An 18860-nucleotide genomic window follows, 5' to 3' on the forward strand; every position below is an offset into this window, starting at 1 on the left:
GCAGCCAATCGCCCGCAGGTGGCGCGCCCAGGGGGAGCGGCAGCGCCCCGCCCGCTGCCCTCCCCACCCGCCCGCGCGCCGGCTGTGCCCCGCGGCCTCCTGGGAGTTGTAGTTCTCTGCAGGAGGGGGGCGAGGAGGCCGGCACCTGCTCCCCCTCCACCCGCGCCTCGGGCCGGACGCGTTACGCGCTGCTTTCGGCCTCGTCCTTCCGCCTGCAAATCCTTCGGAGGATAACTATCGTCCTGCGGAAGGGCCTTCTCCCTGCAGCCTTCCGCCCCCGGAGCAGGTCGGCCGCGCTGCCTCGAGCCGACGGCCCGGAGCGCGGGGCACCGCGTGTGGCGGCGGCGGGGAAGGGGAGGCTGGCGGGAGCAACGAATGCCCGGGCGCTCGATCTGTTTTGCCTGCTCCCGCGCTGGCGTCCCATTTGCTCCTCTCCGTGCCGCTCTCACAACGCCTTTGCTTATTGGGTGCCGCGGCTGCTGAGTCCCGCCTGCCATTTCCTCGCGCCCTGCGGCTGTGTTGGGCCGCCGCGAGGAGCCGTGCCCGTGGCTGTGAGCCGACCGTCCCCCCTGTCCTGCTGGGGGCCCCTGGCCGCGGGGGTCCGGGCGGCACCCTGGGTGGGAGGGGAGGCTGCGCTACACTTGCTGATTCCAAACGGGGAATGCCTTTACAAATTACCAAAGTTTTTGGTTTCAAAACCAGCAGAAAGGGGGAGAGGGTGCTGGCCGGGTGTTCAGCAGCTCTGACAGAAAGAAATGTGGTGGCGGCGTCCTGTCGGTCGCACGTATCCTGCAGACTTGTCTGAGTTGGAAGGGACCCAGAAGGATCATCGAATCCATCTCTTAAGTGAATCCCGTAGCGGGCTCGAGCCCTCAGCCGTGCAGGATGCTAAGTCAGTAGTCACCTTTGGGTAATAACCACACAGACCAAACATGGAGCAGGGCGCTCAAGAAGGAGCATTTTGCCGTAACTTACAGGGCTGTGGCTTGGGTTCGAAGGCATCGTTTCCTGCCAGCATCAGTCCCTGCTGTGGGTCTGACTCAGTGTCCTTTGTTTCTGTTGCAGATGGTGGCTCCCTAGGTGTGGCGTGGCAACCAGAGCGCGATCATGGCAGCTACGGCTTATAGCCCCTCTGAAGGGGGCCTTCTGACTTCATCAGCAGGCTTAGTCCTTACTTGCTTGAGTGACTCTGATAAGCTAAGTAGATCCTTCCCCTGGGGCAACAAAAGCAGGAAAAATCGTCTCTCTGGGCTCTGTCAGCTTGGAGCATCACTGCCTGGTGAGCACAGTATTGTGAGACTGAGTTCCGATGAAGCTTTCGGGCAGTTTCAGATCTTCCTCTTCCCCTTCCTCATATGTAGAGGTAGCAGCAATAAGTATCAGCCAGGATGCACTTGTTCAGTAAGCACCTGAGCCCTGGATTACTGCAGGCTGGGAGAACCTATAGGGAAAACATTACTGGATAAGTGCTCTGCATTTATACTTGTCCTTGGGCAACCTATATTGGCTGCCACTGGACCATTCTCCCATCTTGTATAATTATCTAAAGCACAAAAAATTTCCAAGTGAGGAGAAAGATGTTGTTGTGTTGGATTCTGTCAGGATGGGAAGAACTTTGCAGTTTACAGTGTGTCCAGATAAGTGTCTCCCCGTGGTGAGCACGTTCATACTGCATAGAGTGCATAAATGTCCTTGTGATGAGTTGTTCAGAATGCTTCTTCCAGTATTCCTAAACCTTCAAAGCTGCTTACTGGTTTGGGAGTGGACCAATGGCGTTGGGCTGCAGATACCACTTCTCAGAGAAATGTTTTTTACAGGCGGAACCTTTGAAAATTTTAGTGCGATCACTTGGCACTGCATAGCCTAAAACACTGGTGTGGACACAGGTAATTCAATGTCACACACTGTGAAGAGCTGATTAAGTGGCTTCCAACTAATGCAGTTGTTAATAAGGGCTTGAGCAATTACTGCAATTATTTAATGACTATTGCATTTTAAATTTGAGAGATTTCAAAACATTTTAAAAACTGCTAAGTAAAAAAGTAGAAGTTAACTAGTCTGGTTAAAACTTTTGGATGTTGGCAAGTTGTTTTAGCCTATGGACTGAGTTTATGTGTTCCAGTGGCTGTGATTCAGAAAGATACATTTATTAGAATAGTTTCTGTATTCTTTAGTTTCACTGATTTTATTTTCTTGCAGTTTCTTAAAAAATCTAGAAACATGCATTTTGGGATTACTTGACAGTTGCTTCAGATGACAGCTTTTTTTTAAAAATTCATTCCTCTGATACTCCTGTAGTAGACTGTTACAGCAACATTGCTGACCTTTATCTTTCCACAGGGGAGAAGTGGAGCTCTTACTTTTCGTCTTCTCTGACAGCTCGTAACATTTGTAGCAGCAAAACTGGTAACTCATGGGCTCAGTGGGATTCTGCCTCTCTCTCTTCTTCCATTGGAAGTTCTGCTTCTTGCTCCTTTTTACACACCCCAGCTGTGGAGGAATCCAGCCAGCACCTCCCGGCTGCTGCACGCAACCCAAACCAAGCCATCTTCACCGTGGATGCCAGCACAACAGAGGTATTCTCAGCAGAACCTGCAGCACTAAGCTCCCCATAACTGGTACAGGTTGTGTGATAGCAGGCTAAAAGGACTGTTTTTCTTTTGTGTATCTGCAGGTAATCAGGGTATCATGAAGGGATTTTGTAGTCTGCTCCAGCTCAGTAGTCTTCTAAAGACTGATGAGTTTATTTATGAGTAGTTAGCAAAATATACAATAGCAGAAGCAAGGATGTATGGAGTCTTTTTTCAAACAGGCCAGGGAGGTTGTGGACTCCCCATTCCTGGAAATGTTCCAGGCCAGGTTGGATAAGGCTTGGAGCAGCCTGGTCTAGTGGAAGGTGTCCCTGACCATGGCAGGGGTGTGGAAATGGATGGTGGTTAAGGTCCTGTCCAACCTAAACCATTCTGTGATTCAATGATTGTGTAAGAATGCAGCTGTGAAGTGACATGAGAGAAGAAAGGAAGAGCAGAATGTGCTTCAAGCCTTCTCTCTGTAAAGTACCAACCCTGAAATGTGTTTGTGGTGGCACAAGATTTATCTGCCCCAGTAAATATTTCATTTCAATTGGGAGGGAAAGAATTTCTCTGTTTCTGCCCTGAGAGGAATCTAATATTGGGTCCTGAAAACTTTAAAGAGCTGTGCCATTTTTTAGCTTGAACTGACAGCTCGGGTTTGCCTACTTTAAAGACTCTGAGTCCCAACTTGCTCCATTGCACAGCCTCCAGTTTGCCAATGACTGGTGTGATCCCTGCATACCTTTGAGTTTGGATACAGCTTTGTGGCTTGCCTGGGCTTTGCTTGCACATACAGCTTTGTAGTTTTGCCTCCATGGATGTCATTGTTTACAGTTAAAAGAAAGCAGGAAACCTAAAAGGAAAGCAATGTCTCAAAAGCTCTTAAGCAGAAGATGTGTGGGCAAGGGATAAGTCCTAGAATAAGAATCTATAATGAACTCAGAATTCTAAAGAACCATTTTGTTTCCACCAAGAGAAAGGGATATTATAAGACATTAAAGCAACAACCTGAGGAGATAATGAGCTCTTAAAAAAATGTACAGCTTTTATTCTTTGTTTAGGTTTGGTTTTTTCTGTTCTTTTCTAGATCCTAGTGGCCAATGACCGAGCTTGCAAGTTGCTTGGGTGCAGTAGTCAGGAACTCATTGGTCAAAAGCTGTCCCACTTGATATCCAAATCTGGTCAAGAGGCATGGGAAGCAGTGGGTGAGGAGTACCTGGAAACCTCTGAGTGTTCATCGGTGGTTTCAGGAACTGTGGTATGTGAAATGTTCAAGGAAATATTCCCCACCACATAAAGTGCTTTTGTAGGCTTTGGTTTGGGATGTATTTTTTTTTAACACTTTCTCTATAATTTCCTGATATATTTAACTTTGTGGGCATTTGGCAGTTATGTCATTTGCATAACTGTTTGGTTTAAAAGTTTGCAGATGTGGGATTTCAAAGGGCAAAAGATGATTTAAGGGGACACCCATGAGAACCTCGCAGCTGTCAACACACACAGTCACTGTGACTTGACAAAATCAGAACTTAAAAGACATTAGAATTTTAAAAAACTGCTTAAGATGGAAAAAATTCTATTGTGGAAGAGTTCCCAATTGTCTAGTCCTTAAGAATATATTTTAAATTATCTTAATTTGGATTGTGCATATTATAAAGGTACAAGCCAGTGAAATACTGTGCAATGCCTGTGCCAAAACACCGTGGTTGGTGCAAAAGAGTGGAATTGATATTTTGCCTAGAATGGGGTTGTTTATAAGAGAACTGTGTGACAAAATCTCCATATTATTTTCTTTTGCTGCTGTTGTGAGTTTTCTCTAGAGAACCCTTGGAAAATGAGCTCATATTCTTTCTGGTGTGTTATTTTTGAACTGAAATTGTTGGTATCTCAGAGCCTTATCTTCCCGAATCCTCAGCTGGATATGGGATGGGGCCAAGTTTGATTCAGTGAAACCAGAGATTAAAATTACACATCTGACAGAGGCACTTATCCTAAGCTGTTCCAAATACTTTATAGGAGTCACTGTGTAAGTCATAAACCCATTCTGTCAAGATCATATAAAAATCATGAAAGGCTTGATATGAGCCTTGCAGGCTGTAAGATAAAGAAACATTTTCTGATCAGAGAATAATCTCCTCCCATAAGAAATTAAACTGCTGGCTTTGCAGCTGAAAGTAAGAACTGTGTTACTAATGGGGAGTGTTCATTAGCACCATGGGACATCCCTTAAATAAGGCATCCCTGAGAGGCACTTCTCACTGAATGCAAGCTGTTAGAGTGGCACATTTATTATTCTGAAGTCTTTATGCCTTTAGACTTCCAGAGGCAGGGAGAGATGATACAAAAGTAACAACATTTTGTGTATGATCAGTAATTTATTTTCAAACCTTTAATCTCTGTATTAAAACTGTGTTTCTTCCCATAAAATACTAGTAAGTAGTCAAGAAATTAAGTTTTTCTAGTAATGATAGGGAGCTATCTTGGCTCAGAATTTTACCCCTGTTTGAAATTCTTCCGGAGTAACCACAGTCTCAGTAAGTCATGTCTCCATTTCTGAATCTGGTGGAAAGGTGGATGTTATTGGCCACCTCAACGAGAAGATCCCTGTGTCAGTCTGGCTGAGGCAGATAAGAAGCAAGGACACCCAGCGTTGTGTGGTTGTGCTGGAACCAGTGGAAAGACTTTCAGCTTCTGTTTCCTTCACTGTTGATGTAAGTGTTTTCCTAACAATCAGACGAGACTGCAGTTTATCAGAGTTTGTGTGTGAGTGGAAGGTGTCTGAAAGGCAGCAGGCACAGGTCACTGGTTGTGAACATGGAGTGTGTCCATGGCAGGGCCTGAAACCAGGGCTGTGCATGCAGGACCTGTGCAGGGATTTCTGGTGGGGCTCACCTTGACATGTTTGACAACCCACATAAAAATACACTCTTTCTCCTCAGGGGACATCTTACACTTCAACAGTGTCTGTTTGGCAGGGGGTTGATAATTTGGGGTATGGATGCCCTTGTGAAGGGATCATCTTGGGAGGAGTGCTGGACACCTCTGCCTCTCTCCTGGGCAAAGGGCAGGCTCCCTGCACAGCGATATGGGAATATTGGTTTGTGTCTGCTTTTACTGAGTGAGTTGTGTCCACCAGAGGACTGCAGAATGAAATTTCCTGCCATTGCTTAGATAAGTGCAGAAACCATTGTCAAAGTATTGAGTGGACTGTGGCTAAAATGTTTAAAATGTTAAAATTTTAACAATCTTGTAAATTTTCCTCCCCAGGGAAAAATTACATCATGCGATCTCCTTTATGCCCATCTCCATGGCTACCCAACATTGGAAGCAGTAGTTGGACTCCACATAAAGGACCTGATTCCTTCTGTGCAGATCCCTCCCCTAGGCAAAAAAATCCCAAAGGTATAGTGTAAGCACCAACCTCATTCTTCCATAGCCTTCCCATCTGGAGTACACGTGCATGCTGTTTTCCCTCCTTACCTAACAGAAGAAAGCATTTCAGAGGAAAGCCTGGTTCCCCTGGAAAAGGGTATGCTGCTTTTTTGTAGAGCTGCTGTCTGAAGAGTTCCAAACTAGGGATGAGACCATGCCCTGACCTCTCTCTGGAATCTGTCCTGCTGAAAGACTGTTTTCTCCAATCCTAGCTTTGTAAGACACCATGCTCTCTCTGTCAGCTCTTTAAGATTCCTTTGAATTCTTTGATTCTTAAAATTCATTTCAGTTATGTCTGTCTGAGGAGTGAAAGAATACCCAGGTCTTGCAAATGCCATGAAAATGGGTAGATAGGGAGTTGAAGGAGGCCTTCTACGAATGCCTAATTTGTTGAAAAGCTGCAGCATGGACTGGTCTTCATCTTCAGGATATTTATATCATAGTTCAACACTGGATTCCAAATCCTTAAAAAACCAGATGTTGTTCATTTTGATATTCACAAGATTGGTTCCTTTTTCTTTTCCTGCTCCTTTTCCTGAGAATTCCTGCATAATTTTATACGAATAATGAAATAAACCCAAGACGTTTGGTTAGAGGTTTTCTGTTTGAGTTGGTTTCTTTGCTTTAATTTAGAACCTCAGGATCCAGCGAGCTGCAGGCCAATCCAGAGAGGGTAACATGTTTCCTCTCAGTTTAAAGCTGGAAGTCAGCCATCTGGAGGAGGAGCAAGCAGCAGTGCAGAAAGATGAGATTGCACAGGCAGAAGGCTCTCTCCCACGCTATCAGTACTCTGCTACAGTTGTGGTTTTCTCCACCATCAGTGGCCTTATTACTGTCCAGTCAGATGGAATCATCTGCGGCATCTCGGATAGTTTTGCTTTAATGCTCTTCGGCTATGAGAAGAAAGATCTCTTGGGAAAGGTAAGATAAGAAGTTTAAATCCTCACAGAAGACTGATACATGTGGCAGCATATCCACTGGAATTGTGAAGTTGTCTTTTACACTCCTTGCCATCACAGAACCCCTGTGTTCCACATGCTCTGTGCATGAGGTGTAGGATGACACGTGAATTCCCGTGCTGTAATTGCTAAGACTTGCAGTGCTGAGGAGCTACTATGGATTTCAAGTAGCCCAAAGCAAGCTGCACAGTTCTGTGTTCTCCACTGGTCATGTGGATCACTTTTTCCTGGCTATCCATGAGAATCAGGTTCACAGACATGGATTGTTAGCATTTGCCCCCATCCTGGGAGAGTTGGCTTAGCTTTATAAGGTTTTGTTCTTTGTTTTAGAACATTACATTCCTGATCCCTGGTTTCTATAACAACATGGAAAGAAGCAGTGGCTGTTCTTTGCCTTTACCTCCTCTGGATGATTCCACAGGGACAGAAGGTGAGTGCCTTTTTGGAGGTGTCACTGCCTGCCATACAGCTGGCTCTGGCTGCTGTAACCAAGGGGAAATGAGCAGAGACAAGAGGTTCACCTACAAACATGAGAACATTCTTCATAAAAGCAATGTCCCTCCATGCAGTTTTTAAATTGGGTTTCCACTACAACCTCAGGTAAAGAGAATTGTTCACCTAAGACTGAGTTTCTCTCTTTTGTTGCCAAGAAGATAGAACTGAATATCCAATTTGGAAATTACAGTGAGAATAGGGAATACTTTGTACTTAACAAGCACTTCCCCTCCCTCCCCTGCTAGGACCCTGTGGTATTTTAAAATGTGTAAAACACAGCTTTTGTGACTGTGTTGCAGTGGAGCTGTAGCTACTTAGGATTAATATTTTAAGGGAAAAATCTAATATTCTGAATAGGCTTGTGCTGCTGGCTAATATTCAATGTTATGGTTGCTGTGTTTCAATCAGGGAAGCATCACATTCTTCTGATGCAGTTTGCATCAGAATTTATCAAAATTTTACTTCTCTGAACACAGCATGAATAAATAGAAGCAAAGAAGCCTCGTGTTTCCATATCTGTCTTTTCCAGCTAGCTCTGCCCAACACAGAGAACACCAGCAAGTTCATGCTTTTGTCCATATCACAAGAGACCTTTTATGCTGGTTTTGTCTCTGTTTTTTTCCCCCTATTTTCTTTTTGCCTTTGCTTAGAAATGCACGTCTGTGCTGAAACCAATGCACCCTACTGGAACAAAGAAGAGTTAATAGACAGCATACAATTTCTTAGGTAATTCTTTGATGAAATGATGCCCCTAATCTAGGAGTAGTTCAGTTGTTCTCTGAGGAAGCATTGTTGGCACTCTGCCATTACTGATTAAAGGATTGTTCTAGATTCATATCTAAATTTGTTCTTTTGTTATCTTCTTCTGCAGCAACAATACTTGGATTACTTCATCTTCCAAACTCATGTTTTTCTTCTGATCTTTTGTCACTGGGAAAGGACAGAACTTCATCTCCTCTTCTTTCAAACATGTTTAGACTCTTTTTTTTATCATACAGCTTCAGTGAGTTACATAAATCCAGTCCAAACCTTTTCATTATATAGGTTTGGAATGGGCTGGATATGTGTGGTTTGGGCTTTGTTTTTTTTAATGCTGCTGCTGCTGTATGATCATTTTAATTTCAGTCTCTTTACATTACTGGCACTTTTTTAGGTCTCTGAACTTCAATTCAAGTAGCTAATGAATGATACCAATATCTGCCAAAGAACTTTGATAGAAGAGCAAATTTTGGCAGCCCTAAAACATGTAGATTCCTGCATGTGGTGATTTCTCAAAGTAGAGTGGAATGCTCATATTTTGACTGCTTTGCCTCAATCAAGCCTTTTATACTCAGTTCCTTAGGGAAAAGACAGACCAAGGCAGTTCCAAGTTTATTTTTAATCACTGTAGCCTCTGAAGCCTAAACATAAACATTTAAGTTGGTGTGGTTTTGTTTCCTATTTGGTACAGAGAGCAGCTTCCTGGCTGCATCTTTAGCACACCTTCTGTCAAGAGATGAAGAGCAGAAATTGGAACAACAACACGAAGCTGACAAATTAATACATGATGAGAATGAACAAAAGAATGGGACCGGTTTCTTTTCTCCTCCCTCACCTCCTGAAGCAGCATCCACCCCCACTAATAGGTAGGCATTTCATAGACTGCATATTCACTTGGAAAAATGAAGAGCTGTGCTGGCAATCACCAGCAAAAGCTGATTTTTTTTCACCTGTGTGATGTCTGTGGGAAGGTGTAGCAAGGGCCTTCCATGTTTGCTGTCTTTAGAATCTGAGTGCAAGAGAGGCTGAGCTGGGCCTACCTTAGATTTTTATTTAGATCTGCACAAGCTACCATTGTAAAGTTACAGAAATTCCAGCTCTAAAGGGGACCAAATGTTTCATCCAGACTAGGAAAGGTAATTAGACTCTATCTTCACTAATCATAAATAGTGGATGTTTATCTCCTTCCAGCTGGTGTTGCACTGAAGTCAGGGTACCTGGAGGGAATTCTAAGTGTTATTCCTTCTGGTGCTTGGTGCAACTGTCAGGTCATCCATTAAAACAGGCTACTGGGTTACTGAAGCCCAGCCATTTTTTCTTGCACATTTCCAGGTCTTTTTCCTGTTACAAGGTTAGAAATTCTGTAGAAGTACATATATGATGCTCACAGCCTACCTGAAGTCAAATTTTAACCCTTCCACGTTAACAATTCTAACCTTCAGTAAGTTTTACTACTAAATTTACTATCCATTTTAAGGTGTAGACTATTACAGCACAGTTTTTGCTGCATTTTATAGTGGCTGATAATGTCATTTTTTGTACTCTCCTGATTTGCATCTCTCATATCATACTTGGATTGTAAGTGCTCTGCTTCATTGTTTTTCTATGCTGCATTTTCACTAATGGAAATGTTTGCAAAATACCTTGTGCTATGGGCTCCAGTAAACCCTGATTGATTGGGACATCCATCTCCTGTTGGACACACCAGGGATCTTCTGTTTTCAGGACTGGAAGTGCCCTGCTGATATGCTAAGGCCTGAACAGCAGGCCTAAGCACCAAACTGACTTACAAGATGAATCTTGAGCATGATGCTCAAGGTTCTTTTGTTAAAAATAGATGATCAAAACATTTCTATTAGTTGTTCTTAATGCCAAACCTGCTGTTGTAGAGCCATTTGTATAACCTTGTGTAAGATACATTAAGAAATCCTCCCAACTGATATCCCCAGGGGCTTGTTAGTAGAATATTTTAGGGAAAACCCTCCCAACCCTGGCCCTGGCCCTGGCCCTAGCTGGTTGGAAAGTGGGCTGTCAGAACCAGATGTTTTCTGCACAAAAACGTGAACAAGTCATTCAGACTGTTTGATTTGGGCCTATAAAAGCTGGACCCCTTTTTTGGGCAAACTTGGGGACCTCACCTACAAGTGGACACACAACATAGGATTTTCCCAGTTGCTGGGAAGAGTTCTCCAGGTCCTCACTGAAAAAAGGGGCTCCCCAGCAATTGCAGACTCTGGGTGATGGTAAAGTATTTAGGCAATTAGTGATGGATCTTTCTCAGTCACTATTGTTTCTCTCTCTCAGGCAGTAACGATTAGATGCATCACCTTGCTTATTTTTGCTTGTTGCTAAAGCTGAGCAAGTAACAAGCTTATTGTTCTATCAGATGTATCCTTTTACCTCTGTTTTGCCTCCACATTAACAGTAAAATAAGACCACTCTTTCCATTGGTGTCTGTGGCCATTCAGTCACCCTCATCAATTGGGAAAACACCTGCCACGTGTATTAGGTTTTTTTTGTGGTGGTAAATGGTTTATGATCTATATTTAGAAATTAGGCTAGAGTAGGAAATTATCCATAGGGGAAGAGTTGCCATTCGAGTGTACCTGCTCTTCTTTGGTGAATTTGTTAGGATTTTGGATGCCTGTGCAAACAGCTTTCTGCCTTTTGCTTTTAAACTTCAAATAAAACCATTGGTCCAGGTTTTAAATAGTGACCATATTTAAGTGGGTATTATAGGGTAGGACAGTTTTCTTACTCTTTTGTAATCATGATGTCACTGATAGCTCTGAGTCTTTGCAGTGAGGACAGCCTTGCTACCAATGCTGTCAGCCCACCAGAGAGCCTTATCCCAAAAGCTGGCTTGGCACAATCAGAGCAGTGGAACAGTATAGAACAGTGGAAACTTCAGGATCAAATAATTCTCAAAAGATGCTCTCATCAAGGCTCTCTCACATCATCTGACTCAGAACAGTGGGATTTAGGTCAGAACATGGAGATTCCAGGAAGAAGCAGTCACAGTGCAGTATCTCCTGCAGTAACTGTTGCCTGGTTGCCTGTTTGTTCCAGACCAGAAGACAATCTAAATGCATCATCCTGTGACCCAGTGAAGCTGCCTTCTGAAGTTACTTGTAACTCACCTGGAACACCAACAGTGGATGAGCCATGGCCTGGGACAGCACTGAACTGCAGACAAGACCTTAAAAGCCACATGGTTCCAGGGCAGGTGTCAAAAACAAACTTGATGTGTGGTGCAAAACATTCCAGCCTCCAGCACATTGTTGTTGACAACTGCCTGCTAAATGATGCTTCGACCTTCTTTGCACATGAAAGAAATACTGTCTGTGATGTTTGCTCAGGAAATAAAACAGGTCACAGTGCTTCTGCACCAGGAGCTGCCACAACCTCTGAAGATGCCCAAGAATCTGAACTGAACTGTATTTGCTCTGGTCTTGAGGTACTGGGTCTGAATAATGGTGTCAAGGGGAACTCAGACAATTCTTTAGGTGTTCCTGCAGCTCTTGCAGGAGCACGTTGCTATGATGCAGTGGACTCCAATATGCTAATTGAGCCAAATGGTGCCTTTTGCACTCATCAAGGAAAGCAGGTGCTGAGTGGTGTTGCCACAGAAGCTGATTCTGGATGGCTGGCCTCCAGAAGGCATTTACAAAACTCTGAGGAATCCTCCAAAGCATTTCCTGAGAAACCTGAAACCCTTGCAGAAACTGTGGGGGACAACTCCAACAGAAATCCCCTGAAAAGCAAACGTAGGCCTGAAGAACACTGCCAGGTGCTCAGGCAGCAAAATATGGAGATAAAAGTAACGTCAACCCCAGTGAAACAAGAAGGCAGGCAAAACCCAGCAGCTCCTTTGACCTGGGAGATTCTGGAAGGCAGCTACATTGGGAACTGCTGTCACAGAGATGGTTCACAATTCAGTAAGTGAAACCTTGTCCCCTTCCCAAACTCTTATTGGGGTGCTCCTTTTCACCCACAGTTTTGCAGAATGCAGACGGTTCTGGTTAGAAGCTGACAGTGGAGAGGAAGGAAGAAGCATCTAGAAGAAAAAATGGTATTTAAGTCCACCCAGAGGATATTAGAAAAGGAGGTGGTATAAAATACGAATTTGGTAAGAAATTAATCCCTACTGAAAAGTCAGAAATACTGTCAAAACACGATTAAAAAGTTTGAACCTGATAACTTTTTCTGAACAGGAAATACAAACTCCACTGTAAAACTGTAAATTGCATTAAAATTGTATAATGGAATTTGTTTCATTCACTCCTTCAGCTGCATTCAGTGGCTTGTAGAATAAAATCCCCATTTTTATGTAATCTAGAATAACAGTGTGAAATGAATAATCACAGTTGGACACTGACAAGTCTCTGCTGGAGGTGGGAGCTCTGGAGGTAGCTGATAGGTACCTCTAGAATAGCTGTGCTGGTGTCAGCCCCTCTGATGATTCTTTACTGAGCAGGTGTTCCCCAAATTCTGAACTTTTTGTCAAGAGCTCAGAATTTTGTCCTAAAATGTCTGCGGTCTTATTCAACACTAAAGTTACATTCTACCATTTTAATTTCCTCACCTGTTTCTACAGGCATACTCTTCGAGGTGAAATGTGCAGAACTGCAGGATCCCACTGTACTTTTCTGTGTCTGGGTGGTGAAAGACATTTCACAGAGCCAAAAGGAAGCAGTAGCAAAGACTCAGAATTTGCTTGCCAGCCTAGCAAACTCTGCCCAATCTGTTGCTGATCTTTCTACTAAAAGTCTTGGAGAAGTAAGACATCCTACCTTTGAATATTGAGCATTTCTCTCCTTGTTTGACTGTTAAGCTGAAGCTAAAGTCAAGATGTTTTTCAAATTAATGACATGAGTTGGTGGGGTGGATGTTGCTGTTTCTTTGTTTCCCTACTTTTTAATAGATATTAAAACAAAATCTCAATTGCTATTTTGTAACACTTCTGGTTACAAAATAGTAGTTCTGTAGTTCCCTTTCCAGCCTGAACAATGCAGTTCCAAACTGCAGGATACTCAAGGAGTACAGTTCTCACTATCAGAACCAAAGATTTCTCCTTTTATCTATTCTTGCAGATGTGTATGTTCTTTTCAGTATTTACTCATTTTATGAATGTCATTCTGTGGCTTGCTCATTTTTTCCTGCTAATGTAACCTATATATATGTACTTAGGCCATCAGATCAGCTTCACTTTTCAACAATTCCCGAAGAGCTGAAGATCTTGAAGGATTGAGAGCATGTGAAGGAGAATACGCAAAAAATTACAGCACTCTCAGTCTTATTGGCAAAGGCTCTTTTGGCTTTGTCTGGAGTGCCAGGGGCAAGAAAGATCACCAGGAGGTGAAGTATTTCTTCTAGCTCTATTGCAGTAATAATTTAGGATGAAAACTGAAAGGTTAGAGCATTCATATTCTGTCAACACTACACTTGTCAAAAGCTTCTCTTTGGTAGCTTGGGGTTTTGCTTTGTTTAAACAGACATCTGTAATAGAAACAGGATAGCAGAACGTTTGCACTGATGTAGTGTAGGGATGTTACCTGAGACAGCAGGTGCAGAACGAGCTAATGCACTAATGAATGTAGCTAATTGAACCTGTTGAAAGAAGTAGACTTTAATCTTAACAGAATTACAGGTTTTAGTCTTCTGTCTCTACGAAAGAGAATGGCAGACCTCAAAATCTTTGTTGTGCTATGACTCAGGAATGGGGAGTAGACATGTTGAGATTATGGCAACTCCTCTTTATCAGGAGAAGTATTTTGGGTGCTGAGAGACAAGCTCTGGTGTTTTCTCTTGCATGGATGTTAAGTGCTCATTTCCCTCCACTGCACCCATGTGCCAGAAGCCACCACTGCTGTAACTGGTTGATAAGAGAGCTGGCCTGTCAAAGCCTTTGGAATTCAGAGCAGCAATGAAAACATTCAATTTATGTGTCATTTGGCTTCTAGGACTAAATTAGTTTAAACACATTTGAAGATACTATAAGCTATTCACACTAGATTACTTCCATCCCTCTAGTAATATGAGGCATTAACAGATTTCCTGGAAATTCACTTACCTGACACTCAAAGCCATGCTTTGGCAGGTGATGCTGAATCCTGTTGTCTGTGCAGGTTGTTGTAAAGTTCATCTGGAAGGAGAGGGTGCTGGAGGACTGCTGGGTAGATGATCCTGCTCTGGGGAGAGTCACTCAAGAAATTGCAATCCTGCTGAAGCTGCAGCACCCCAATATCATTAAGGTACAGTGACTCAGAACTAGTGCAGTTTGCACTGCATCAGGTGGTTTGTTTGAATACTGGGTGTCTCGTGCTCCTCTTCAGGAGTGAAGTGTCCTGTATTGAGTCTGTCTTTTCAGGAAAGAAAGTAACCTATTTATCCTGCCTTGTTTTGGAGGGTGTGTCACAGCACACAATTGCTTGCTTCCACACTTTTACCCAAAACTGTTCTGAAGATGTGACTCTCAACAGAAAAAAAGCTGTTTCAAGATAAGATGCATATCTTGGAAGTGTGATGTCACATCTGAACTAGCTCAGTAAATAATCTGGACACTTGTTTCATCCTCTTTGTTTTGAGGTTGTTGGTTTTGGAGTTGTTTTTTCTTTTTCTTCAGAAAGAGAATTCCTCTTGGATTTAATTCTGCTCCCAGTTTTAATTCTGTACTCTTTTCAAGAAACATTTGTGCTCAGTGAAATGAGACTTTAAAGATTATAATATATGCCAGTTAAATCTCCAAGTGGAGAGCAGTGTTGGTTAAAAAAAAAAAAAAAAAAGAAAAAAAAAAGGCAGTTTTTGAGGATGAAGCACATGATTAAACAGGCCTTTTATTTATAGGTGCTGGATGTATTTGAAAATGAATGCTTCTTCCAACTGGTGATGGAGAAGCATGGATCTGGTCTGGACCTCTTTACATTTATTGATAATCAGCCCAACTTGGATGAGCCGTTAGCAAGTTACATATTCAGACAGGTGAGAGCAGAATTGCTGCATGCAGGTAAGACTTGCTTAATGTAAGAACCAGGACTCTGTTTCCCTTAATACTGGCTGATCAACTGGTGTGCTGAACTGGAGTTGTGCTCAATACTTGCAGAACCTTTCCTCGCTATTCTGTAGAGCTGATTGAAATGCTGCCTGCAGAAACCTTGTTAAGGTTTACTTAGAAACAACAAAGAAGCCTTTCCAGGACCTTACTGCCTGTGAGGGTTTCCCATGGAGCCGTGGCCCCTCAGCTGTTACCAGGACAGCACACAGCCCCTGTCATCCAGACACCATTCATGTAGCAGTCACATTTCCTCTGAGGGAGGAGGAAAACTCACAGAAGCTGCCTCAAGCCTACAAAAAGCCACATTTTCACTTAGTTCAGTGCTTAGTTTAGATTGGTTACAGGAGTAAAGGACTCTGATCTTTAAATCGAGAAATTATCTTGGATGTTGACGTGGCATAAGCAAAGGAACTCAGGGTAGTTGCCCATGAGTCAGGGGCTTGCCTGAGAGCTGAATTGCCCTTTGTTTAGTAGTGAGTTAACCACAGCAGCAGTCCCCAAGTAATTCCCCCTCATGAGTTTTGGAGTAAATTCCTTGCTCTAGGATATGCAGGAATTGCTGTGCACGTGGTAACCCCCCCACACACACACACCCTTGCTGTGCCCACACTGCCCTCACCTGGGGTGCTGATGGAAGATGGAAGCCAAAGCTGTCCCTTTAACCTTGTGATGGGTCCTTTCCTTAACTCAGCCTGAGGTTGGTAAGGCTGTCTTGTTCCCTCAGATCTGAACTGAATTTCTCTGCAGAGGCAGATTTGTATTATAAATAGAAACTTTTCTCCCTCAGCCATCTGCTTCTCTTGTTAAAAACATGGTAGGAGTCACGATCGTCTCCAAGGTGATATCACTCTCATGCTAGCCTTAATTATGGCACTGAAGCATGAGTCGTGCAGGAAGAAGAATGGAATTTAGGAATGATTCTATTATTAATACCAAACTTTGCTCTTAAATGCCTTGTCATCCTGCAGTATGGAAGGCACACAGTAATATCCTCCTGGAGAAACCAAAGAACCCTCCAAATGAAGCTGGGGTAAAAATAGAGTAACTTCCTGGATTGTAGCAGTGAGCTCCAATGCTCACAATCACATCATGACTGCAGCATCCCCTCCTCCTGCACATTTGTGAGAGGGAAGCAGCAAAGGCTCTTTAAAGTGTCTCTTCTAAGAGCACTGCAGCAATGCTGACAGGCAGGCCTGAGGCCATTTCCAGTTACCATAATTAGGATGTGTATCTTGTTTAGATAGTGTCAAAACAAGCCAAAATGTGACTCTGGGAAAGCTGTGATGCCACATCAATTATCCAGGGCACTCTGTGTAGTAACACCAACTTCTTTCCATCTCTTCCAGCTTGTATCAGCTGTTGGGTATCTCCACTGTAGGAATATCCTTCACAGAGATATCAAGGATGAAAATATTGTCATTGCTGAAGATTTCACAATTAAATTAGTGGACTTTGGTTCGGCTGCCTACCTGGAACCTGGGAAATTGTTTTATACCTTCTGTGGGACAATTGAATACTGCTCACCAGAAGTGCTGTCTGGCAAACCGTATGTCACCCTCTGAAAAGTCATTTTTGTGCCATCACACGAAAAAACCCACGTGTGCAGGGCTGGAACAGAGAAGCCAAGCTGCTGTGTCATTGGAACACTGCTAGAGTATCTAACCACAGGGGAACTGCAGCTAGATTTAAGGCACTGCAGTGGCAGAAATCACTGTGAAGGTTTGAGTGCATACAAAGTAGGGCAGTGTAGTGACAGAAATCAAGTTGTGAAAGCTTGAATATGTACAAAGTTGTTTCTAAATCTGTTGTCAGGCTTTCTCTAGCAAAAGCTGCTCTTTCAGAGAGGTGGAGTAAGCAAGTATTGCTGTTGATAGCACCTTCTCCTTTCATGTCTGTGCTTTGTAACCTCCCACTCTTATCCTCTCTGTTCTTCTCTTTTCTACATGCTTCTCTCTATTTGAATTTTTGCAGTTTGATCTTTGTTCATCTCCCCACTGATTTTTGTACTCCTTGGGACTCAAGGATTCTTCCCTTGCAGCATCTCTTGCTGCTGTTTTGATTGTGCTACCTGAATCTTGGCTCTCTTCCCTCTTCTTTCCTCTCCAAGTGCTCTGTACCTGGCAGCCAGTGCTCTCAGACCTGCTCCACAAGGAAGCCTCCCCATCACAGGGGTGGCACGTGCTGTAATGGTATGTGCCTGGATGTATCTTGCTCCTGCTTCACAGCTGTTTCCATGAGTCCTTCAGGCAGCTCCTCATCATGGAGTGGGGGGAAGAAGCAATGCAAGGAGGAGAGGAAATTCCTGCTGGGAATGAGATGAAAGGTGATGCAAGCAGCTCTGCCCTGGGAGTTCCACCTCATACTGTGTGAAGGAACTGGCATGTTTTCTCAGATGGAATTGAGATAGTTAATAGTTATTTCCAAATAACTTTTGTTTTGAAAGGGCTGGGAGGATGTGTTTGCTCTTCCTGTTAAATGTTTACTTGATAGTTTTGGCTGATGATGAAGAAGGTGGAGGGGCAAGTTCTTGTCAGCAGCTTACGTATGTGGAAGTTGGGTGCATGTTACACATACTCATCAACAGAAACTGGTTGGCTATTCTCTGGTTGGTTTTATTTTCTGGAGAAGGACAATGCAGACTCCTCAAACACATGAGAACCTTAGAATTCTCACAAACTTCCTATGTTAAAACAAAAATTGGAAACAAGGGCTGTCAATGCCCTTTTTACTTTCTTTAGCATATAGATATTTACTGGCAATCTGATTTTAGGCAAGCTTATCTCTGCACAGGTACCATGGCCCTGAGCTGGAGATGTGGTCACTTGGCATCACCCTTTACACCCTGGTGCTTGGGGAGAACCCTTTCTGTGAGCTGGAGGAGGCCTTGGCAGCTGTCCTGTGTCCTCCTCGCCCTGTGTCAGAAGGTGAGCTCTTCCCATTTGCTTTTCAAAAGGAGCAGATCTCTTGGGAAAGTATAAGCAGCGTTTTTTCACCAGAAATAAAGGGGAAGACTGAAAAAATGCTCCCCACTGTGTTCTGTGATGATTTGACAAGCTGCTCCATGCAGCAGAGTTTGGGGGATTCGTCGTTCTTTGAATATAGACCATATCTCTCATTCCCAACCTGCCTAAAGTGCAGCCTGAGCCATCCCTCTGCTGTCTCTGCCCAGGTCTCATGGATCTCATGGCCGGGCTCCTGCACCCCGTTCCAGAGCGGCGCACGACTCTTGCTGTGCTAGCAGAGCATCCTTGGCTGCGACAGCCTGTGAACCTGGCTGATTATACCTGGGAAGAGGTGTTTGTCTCTGCTGAGCCAGCAGCTTCATCCAGGGATGACTTCGAGGAGTCTGAGCTGTGTTAGCAGGATAGTTCCCATTGGAAGGTCACCTGTTGATACCTACATATACTCAGTTTATTACTGTTCTTACCCAGGACATGTTTCAAAGATGTGAAGCAAAGATTTTAATGTTGTTTAAATTGTTCAGAGCTTGGAATATATTTTTATTGGCTCATTTTACTTTTTATATGTAGTTCATATATCTTTCTGAAAAGTGAGTGAATAAATGAATGATAACATGTCTTTTGGTTT

The 18860-nt window shown here is 43.5% G+C and overlaps 1 protein-coding gene across 3 annotated transcripts; it reads left to right on the plus strand.

The window, feature by feature from the left end:
- The first annotated feature begins 199 nt into the window (after positions 1–199).
- Positions 200–18847, plus strand: PASK (PAS domain containing serine/threonine kinase). 3 transcript variants are annotated; one of them, XM_069023934.1, is made up of 17 exons: positions 200–286; positions 1066–1279; positions 2341–2576; positions 3661–3831; positions 5144–5284; positions 5841–5975; positions 6639–6926; positions 7295–7394; positions 8910–9084; positions 11288–12156; positions 12816–12997; positions 13409–13576; positions 14347–14472; positions 15065–15199; positions 16619–16818; positions 18063–18196; positions 18442–18847. In XM_069023934.1, the coding sequence occupies exons 2-17, from the start codon at positions 1108–1110 to the stop codon at positions 18630–18632; spliced, it is 3423 nt and encodes a 1140-aa protein (XP_068880035.1). In that variant the 5' UTR covers positions 200–286; positions 1066–1107; the 3' UTR covers positions 18633–18847. The 3 variants fall into 3 exon arrangements, 2 of the variants coding, with proteins under 2 accessions (XP_068880035.1, XP_068880036.1); XM_069023935.1 differs by lacking the exon at positions 200–286 and adding an exon at positions 497–551; XR_011152643.1 differs by lacking the exon at positions 18442–18847 and having other exon boundaries at positions 16619–17595; positions 18063–18144.
- Positions 18848–18860: the final 13 nt, after the last annotated feature.

Source organism: Aphelocoma coerulescens, chromosome 9, assembly GCF_041296385.1.
Source record: "Aphelocoma coerulescens isolate FSJ_1873_10779 chromosome 9, UR_Acoe_1.0, whole genome shotgun sequence".
NCBI lineage: Eukaryota > Metazoa > Chordata > Aves > Passeriformes > Corvidae > Aphelocoma > Aphelocoma coerulescens.